General features: G+C 36.3%; 1 protein-coding gene across 1 annotated transcript in view; it reads left to right on the top strand.

The window, feature by feature from the left end:
• The first annotated feature begins 1,291 nt into the window (after nt 1-1,291).
• The window catches only part of LOC112906325 (membrane-bound alkaline phosphatase-like), a 39,074-nt gene continuing 31,170 nt past the window's right edge, over nt 1,292-9,195 (top strand). The window contains exons 1-3 of the mRNA XM_025980253.1: nt 1,292-1,309; nt 1,356-1,698; nt 1,820-2,060. Coding sequence (XP_025836038.1) covers nt 1,292-1,309; nt 1,356-1,698; nt 1,820-2,060 — 602 coding nt within the window. The remainder of the gene's footprint in view (nt 1,310-1,355; nt 1,699-1,819; nt 2,061-9,195) is intronic.

Consider the following 9,195-nt stretch of genomic DNA (forward strand, 5'->3'; position numbering starts at 1 on the left):
ACAACGTTTTAGAAGCGGCAGAAGCAAAATGTGGAGCTGGCCATTCCATCAGTGCAAAAGTTACCTTCTAACTTTAACACCACATCGCCACATTAAAATATTACTGATTTACATGCTTTAGAAGTTGTAATTAACAACATTTTCTTGCCTATTTCTATAGATTGTCCAAGTGAAAAGGAATTAATTCTGATGGTACTGAAAGAGCTGATGCTTTTGACGTCTTACCCTTGCAACATAGTTTTGAACCTGTGAGGAGGAGGCATCTGGATATTAATTTGGAAACAACTAAAACAACAAATAGTCTGCAGTGGTATTCCTCCTGGATTTTGCTTGTTCATTCGATCTGTGGACCTTTTAAAAGCTACTTTCTGCAGTTAATTAAGGTGAGAATGCATGCCATTTGTAATATTAGTTGCTCTATATTGATCTTAAGGGTTATTCGTCTTACCAATTATCTCTTGTTCACAGTTTCAATTAACCATAACGTGCATCTACGGTATTTCATTTCTTCAAATATCTATAGTCCACATAAATTGACATCGTACATCTCTGATTGCTGGCCTTTATGTCATGCATGATCTGGGGTCATGATGTGAAATGACAGTTGTCCCCATTATAATTCAGCTATTTACTTGCTTTTCGTTGTATATTTTTAGGAGTGTTTAGTTCCTTCCTTATTTGATAGTGTAATTAATATATTTTTTTGCCCATTTCTGCAGATTGCCCAACAAATGAGTTCAGTTTGGCGCTACTCGAGCAACCGTCTATTATTATTATCATGTGTGCTGCCACCTACACTACGTACTGAGAACCATTTTTGAAATTTGTAATATATAAAAATACAGTACTGACTAATAGTTTGAATTAAAATTTTGAGGATTATGCAAAAAAAAATAATTGCAAGCTATTTTTTCAAATTTCAAAATTTAGTAATTTTTAAATGGTTGTAATTAGTCTTTTTGTAAAGATAATCATACTTTGTCTTAGAGTTTTGTAAAGCTCAAAGACTCAACTTTGAGAATATGAAACGGCTTGTAGAAAAAATTGCGTAAATTATGTGTAAATTCATTTTAAAACAAAAAAGAAATTTTCCTCTGTTAATTAAATGGGAAACTAAAATAAAAATAGCGACCCCTTAGATTTGAGCTATAGGGCTCATGTTTGGCGAGGATTTTTGTTACATCAAATAGAAACATTTGAGGGGGTAAGAGTTAGAAAAAAAAAATAAAAATTTTCTTTGAAGCACCCTAATATATATATTAGGTACCTTTTTAGGGTTCCGTACGTCCGAATGAAAAACGGAACCCTTGTACGATCACTCATGTGTCTGTTTGTCCGTTTTTATTTAATCACAGTATATCTTTCTGTTAAAAGGGACGTACGCATATACGGCCGATAGAAATTGGGAAAACGATGTGGAGGTAAAAAGATCTGGTTGTAACCCGAACATTACGCGTGACATTGCTTATCAACTTATCAATGGAGAAACAGGGAGAAATTTCAACGTCATATTAGGAGGTGGAAGGAAGATGTTTCTGCCAAGGGGACAATTTGACGAACAGGGCCAGGAAGGGAGTAGATTCGACGGGCTTAATCTGATAGAAAAATGGAAACAATTCAAATCGAAGACTGGCAAATCCGAGTACGTTTGGAACAGGAACCAACTCGTCAAGTTAGGCGAAGTGCAAAATTTACTGGGTCAGTAAGAGTTTACTATCAAACCTTATTCGGTAACTGGCAGTATTTACTGCTAAATGTAGTATCCCATGACGTTAGTATGTGCAGTATTCGGTAGCCTGAATTTTTGGCTTTGTTGTAGGGCTTTTTACTGACAGTCACATGAGTTTCGATTTGGATCGCGATCCAAATGTAGAACCGAGTCTGACAGAAATGACTCAAGCAGCTATAAGCGTCTTGTCAAAAAATGATAACGGATACTTTTTGTTTGTGGAAGGTGGAATGATAGATCAAGCCCATCATCTGACTTACGCCCAAAAAGCTCTGGGAGACACCTTGGCTTTTGCTGACGCAGTACAGAGGGCAGTTGACATAACAGGAAGGTATGCATGTAATAAACAAACAAAATAAAAACTAGTCGGTATACCCCTGCCCGGTAATTCTTTTTAACAGTTCATCAGAATGTCATCATCATCATCATAAAGTCGTCAGTCCTAAGACTGGTTGGACACGTACCCCCACTCTTTCCTATCCTGAGCTAATCTTCGCATTTCCCTAAANCATTAAAAGCTTTTACAAGTGCTTAAAGTTGATGCTTCGTAGGACACGTATTTTCAATAGAAATTAAAAAATTAAAAATGACCTTCGACAGGCTTTAGAACAAAGCTTTATCTATCTTACTACAAAATTTCAAACCTCTGTTCCAAACATTGAACTCATGATATCTAGAACCGATAATCATGTTTTTACTCTACGGCGCGTGTACTACTGAATCGCCTTAATGTATCGTCCGGCATCTTTTTAGTATGTACTGTTGGCTCGTGCCGAGGCAACTTTTATAAAAGATGTAACAGAGTGGACTAATTTCAAAATTCAAAACAAGAAAAAACACCAATTTTTTTTAATCCTTGCCTAAAGCTTGTAAGCCTAAATGACGATTAATTTTAATTGCGAATTTCTCAATAAATTGATTTTATTCTGATACATATTGGTTTTATTTTGGAACCGTAGAACGTATCCCTTATGATTCCATACTAATTATCATTCNAGCTGCAACATATCAAATTATTTTTTCAATACAGTAAAAGTTTCTTATTCACGGTTTCCTTATTCGCGGGTGGAAGACTTGCCACCCAGTTCCTGTATTCGCGGCTAAAAATTTCATTATTCGCGAATATAATCGGTAAACAGAAAAGGATTCGGTGTCATTTATCAAGGTGATTGACCGCAATAGACCGCTCGCGCTTAGTGTGAATTTTTCCGAAAACCTAAGTTTCTATCATAAACATTGTGATTTAACGCTGCGATATAAATATGTGATTTTTTGTATGGTAACAGACAAACGTTCACACTAACTCGGTACGTTTTTGGTTTTCAATAATATGGTCATTAAAAGCTTTTACAAGTCCTTAAAGTTGATGCTTCTTGTAAAACACGTATTTCCAGTAGAAATTAAAAAATTAAAAAATGGCCTTCGACAGGCTTTAGAACAAAGCTTTATCTATCTTACTACAAAATTTCAAACCTCTGTTCCAAACATTAAACTCATGATATCTAGAACCGATAATCATGTTTTTACTCTACGGCGCGTGTACTACTGAATCCCCTTAATGTATCGTCCGGCATCTTTTTAGTATGTACTGTTGGCTCGTGCCGAGGCAACTTTTATAAAAGATGTAACAGAGTGGACTAATTTCAAAATTCAAAACAAGAAAAAACACCAATTTTTTTTAATCCTTGCCTAAAGCTTGTAAGCCTAAATGACGATTAATTTTAATTGCGAATTTCTCAATAAATTGATTTTATTCTGATACATATTGGTTTTATTTTGGAACCGTAGAACGTATCCCTTATGATTCCATACTAATTATCATTCCATAACCACGGTTTCTGTATTCGCGGCATATTTATGGAACGTATACCCCGCGAATAAGGAGCTTTCTCTGTTATTTTTCAGTGGTATCAACCTCCTAAATATAAAATAAGTTTAATAATCTTTAGTGTCAATTCGTGGTAAGATCAGTGTCTTGACCAACAGATTACTCGCTACTCGGATAACAAACTTTGCCCTGCGATCAGTCTGCTGTTTGGTTTTCATTAAACTATGTCGATTAAATGTGGTTTGAGAGTATGAACGGAGAAAATCCTTCATTGACAAACTAACCCTTATTTGTACACATGTAAACAAAGGCGCCGTTTGTATGAAGCGCGGAGGTCCATTATTATTGGCGTTTCTGGTACTTACTGAATAATGAATGTTGACAGCTTGACTATCTAATTTGTATACATACCTATACCTACTGTATGCCTTTCAAAATGTTTTTTGTTTGTTGTTTAATACTAGAAGTATTGTACACAATTTAGGTATAGCTTCTTACAAAATGTCGTTTTCGGGATTCTATTTCTATTTGTTTGAGCAGATCTCAGTAAATAATGCTCCTGAATATTCCTGAAGCTTCCTATAAGTCCCTTTTGTTACGCAGTCTGTATGTGTCGTATCCGTGCCTGATTTACGATGTGAATATATGGGTTTTCCGGAGTTTTATGAAAGATACTATTGCGCCGTATCGATCGCCGTCTGCGGCATTCGTTCATAGCCAAATGGTAATGAGTGAAGAGAATAGATCTGCAACAAATCTGTCTATGCATAGAAATAGAAAGATATTAACGTACACTCTGTACATTAAATTCAATTTGGCATTCAATTGTTTTTGACGAGTTTCCTTGTCATCCCAGCGTTCGAGAGCATATCGAACTCTCGTATAGTCTGTTCCGATAATCGCGTTGGCTTTTACGAACGTAAAAATTGAAATGCTAGCCGAATTCTGCGCTAATTTCCATTAGCATCCTGCCCTTAATTAACTAGCAATTTGCCGATAAAGTGACCAACATTAATTTCCGGTGCTGTACATTTGACAAGCGAATTTCAGCCAGCTGATTAGTCGAAGTTATTCGATTACGTTTCGGCAGTGTAATCATCAGATACAGTTTCATAATTTATCCTACATGTTTTCCTAATAATCTTCCAAAATTACGTCATTTACACGACGAGAAATCGTTCAACCCTAAAGAGAATGACGTTTAATTAATGTTTAATTCAAAAGAAAGTTATTATACGAAATTGTACGGTATTTTAAATAGTGTTACCATGTAAGTAATTATGTCTTTTTTTGATGGCGGCATAGAATTTTTGAAGAATGATAACGATTTGTACACTCACCTAAAAGCAATTTGGTGGTACGTGTCATAGATCAGATTACATTCTACAGTCATTAAAAAAAAGGGCAGGATGACTGTTACACTTACACTTGTACGTGTGTGGCTAGTAAGAATATATTTATACATCAAGTCAATGAAGTCCTTTTAAAGATAGAGGTACAATCTAAGACAAGAGTACATAAAATTAGAAATTCGTGATTATTTAGGTTTTGCAGCAAATCATGAGGTAAATAAATACTATCTATACTAAAAAAAGTATATGGTTTGAGAGAAAATTTGGAATTTGACCAAAAACTGAATAAAATAAAAAATAACGAATAATATGGAAAATTTTTAACTGACTTTTGGCAGTGAATATGCCTTGATTTCAACTTCGAAACAAAAAAATATTTAGTTTCAATCTCTATTAATAATGAGCGTAAAACTTTTTAATATGTTTAAATAATAATTAAAACTTTAAAATTGCATTTATTTCAGACAATTATAAATATTATCATTATATTATCAAGTAAAAACGAGATTTTCAGCTAATTTTTCATTTTTTCCTCGATAACCATTTAGTGAATTTGAATAACCTTACGCTAAAGTGATTCTCCAGAGTTCAAGTTACTTATTATAAAAGTTTGAAATTTCTGGTAGCTTTTTTTCTGTTAATAAAAATAAATTTAATCTGTTCGGTTAACGAATCTCCATAAAATGACGTGTAAAATTACAATTTTTTAAAATTTCAATAACTTTTTAACGGTTTAGTGAATCGATTTGTAATTTTTACAGTAGTTTTAGAATTGAATGAGGAACGTTCTTCCAAATTTTTACATGTCTCGTAGCACTTTGACATACCTCCCGAACCTCATTAACCCGAGTCTACCGGCGGTACGTCATTTATACCATTATATCCGATATTTTTCAAGTTGTATTTACTTCAAAGTAAAAATGTAAGTAACCACACTACTAAAATTACATTATAAGCGGTCACACCTGTTGGGTGACTTTATCGTCAGTTCTAAGAGGATCGATTTAAGTAAAAAAGTGATAAATTTATTGATTTATTTCATTCACAATACTGTAATTAACTATTGAGGCTATATTCTATTTTAAGTAAAAAGAAACGAAAAAGAAAAGACGAAAATCCTTGAAAGATCATTTGGGTTAGTAGCTCATGTTTGAGCAAAGTCGGGTAAATAAATTCCTTTCACCTACTGCATAATATTTGTAGTAATAATGTACGAGTTCTCGTAATAAAATTTCGCTCATTCGCAACGTATTAGCTAACTCGGTTTTCGTTTGAAAACAACCCCGTCGGCGGGATCGCAATTATTTTACAAAATTAACAGCTCACAGAACATCAACCTGTTCACAGTTGGTTTGTATGAACGAGATTCAGTTCTCATATCGGAACTTGTTTTAACGAGCTGTGCTAGTAGCAAACTTTTCAAAAGGTCACCATCACGGAACATGGGAGATGGGTACCTACTTGATAAAGTTTACCTACGTATCGCAACATTCATCTAACAAGCGGCCTCCTGTAAGGATAACGAATGTTAATATGTACGGCGATGTCCGTTGAAAGTTGACGACGAACACACTAGGTGTAAATGGTCGTATAAAGTGAATAAATACATCACCATGAGAAGTGGCTGATATTTATGTAATTTTATGATCTAATTCAGGATAGAACGAGCAGTAGGGATTTAAAACAACGGATAGGACAGGATCGAGTTGCCATAAACAAAGAGAAGTCACTTCTATGCTCATGAAATGTTGATGTAGAAATGTGAAAAAGATTGTTAAAGTCGTATGTCTGGAGCACGAAGAAATGGTTCTAAATGTGGTGTTACAGGAGAATGATGAGCATACCGTGAATAGAGAAAGTTAGAAATAAGGAAGTATTAGAAAGAGTAGGAGAACAGAGGACGCTATGGAATTCGAAAAGAAATGGGCCAGATAGGGTGGCAGGACACCCTCACAGGCATGTAGGGTTAGTTCAAGACATAATAAAATAATTCGAAGTCTGTAGAAGGTCCATTTAAGCATATAGATATCTACTTGCTGAAACGAATCCCGGCGTAGCCAACCTCAACGTGATAGGCACGTTACCATAATCTAATAAAATAACTCGGAGTGGTCTGTATTCTGGTATTTTCTAAAACGCGCTGTTAAGACAGCAGGTAAAAAGTTGGTCTTTATTCTGTCGGAGCTGCCTACGACGCGCTGATGAGATCCATAAAGATCGAAATCGCGATCCGCGTCTGGCAGTTTTGACAAAATACAGACCACTTCGAATTATTTTATTCGATTATGATAACGTGCCTATCACGTTGAGATCAGCTACGCCGGGATTCATATCAGCAAGTAGATATCCATATATTTAAATGGACCTTGTTGGAGCATACGTAATCCTAAAATGTAGCATCGTACTACAGATGGCGTTTACCGCGCCATTTGTGGTATTTTCCAAAATCGGGATATTCTAGTAGTAGGGAAATGCGAAGATTAGCTCAGGATAAGAGAAAGTGAAGGTGCGAGTCCAACCACGTTTAGGACTAACGACCCTATGATAATGACGATGTTAATGATTACAATTTAATATAGCTACACTACATTTAACGCTGATGTGCGTATACAAAATTACCCTTTACTGGTTGTCCTGTTATTGATAGTAGACTAAATGAATTACGAATCCGTAGCCGAGATAAGGTTATTTTACTACGCCAAACACAAATAAATTTGAAAAAAAACTGAAAACTAAACCTTTGGATGTTTCAATTCCCACCAGCCACTAATGCTGGTGGGCGGGCAGTCCCTCCGGACTTCAGCCTGCTTTCAGGAATCATGGGAATGGATGGGTGGTGGTTCGGGTGAGAAAGATAAGACGGACGAAATGAAGACAGAAGAGAACGAAAGATTATCTGTGGAATATTACTGCCCCTAAGTGATCCAGGGAAACCACAGAAAAACTGGGACCAACACAGACGGACCCAGAATCGAACCGGCGTCCTACCGAATGCCAAGCAATGGTCTAAACCTCTAGGCCATGCCGCTCTGTATAAATACGAATGGTTTGAATTTTAGTCTGCGGTTGTAGTGAAGCGGCAGGGTAGGTGATAAAGTGAGTAGCAAGTTTAAAAGTGACAACGCGACGCGGATGAGTTAGTGGACGTAATAAAACGGTGAGGAAAGAAAAAAAATGCGAATGCAAGTAATAACATCCATACAATTCGAGAACGCTCCTCAGAAATGTTCGAATGCTGCTTGAAAACTGTACAATTAGATCTCATTTAGTGAATAAGTCAGCGAAGACAAATAGAAGATGGGGAATCTTTCCGATCCCTGTGGATCGGAACAAACGACAATATTTTCAGATGTCAGTGACAAAATTTAATCATAATTGTTGTGATTCCGGTCTAAAGCTGTCGTCAGTTGAAGCTGCTTCCCAACGATTCGCTAGCGCGAGTAGCGAGCTTCTTCAGAAGTCCTTACATCTTCGATGCTGGATCAGGAATCAGAAAACAAGCCGCGAAAATCTTTAACAATTTGCCAAAGCTTGATCATATTATTATTACATACCAAAATTCACCGAACGCTACGATCACTTTGATCACCCCTGTTTCTCTCCGCACCACTTTCCGAAATGTTCCTATATTTCCCCGAAGATTTTTATGATGAAAAAAGGATGAAACTTCCTTATATTAGAATTAAACAAAGATTTTCTCTTTATTTACGAAAAACATTCGTTCACTTTCGTTGACCTCCGCTGTACCCACAACACGTAAACTAACCCTTGCACATAATACGGTAAGAGACTATTACATCCTTGATCCTATTCGCCTGCCTCCAAGTTATCGTCCTTTACAAGTTTTAGAGATATTGTCAATCAAAAGGTGATTGATTGACCCGCTGTATTACTACGTTGGATTACGGTAAGCCATTCTAGTTAACTACCCATTAATTGTTGTAGATATTCGTGGTCTGGGAAGACTTAAGCTTATCTTCTTGTTGTTAGACGCACGTAAGTGAACCCTATTTTAGAGCCAGTCTCATGTCTTTGAAGGGGCTACGAGAGAACGGTAGACGGAGAACCCTCTTTAGACTGTTGTGTAGTCCTACGAGGGTGGATTGATAAGTTTCCGGCCTAACGAAGAGATGACGCCACTAGGCCTACCTTGAGGTAACATTCTATAGTACCATCCTTGGATAGCTTGTAGCTATAGTTTCAGCCCGATCTCCTTGCTAGTGTAGGTTTGACAGCACGCTGAACAAGACGCCTCTGTGGTTTTCGTAAAAATGGAAAAGCAGGAA

This window comes from Agrilus planipennis, unplaced genomic scaffold (genome assembly GCF_000699045.2).
Source record: "Agrilus planipennis isolate EAB-ADULT unplaced genomic scaffold, Apla_2.0 scaffold297, whole genome shotgun sequence".
In the NCBI taxonomy this organism is placed as follows: Eukaryota; Metazoa; Arthropoda; class Insecta; order Coleoptera; family Buprestidae; genus Agrilus; species Agrilus planipennis.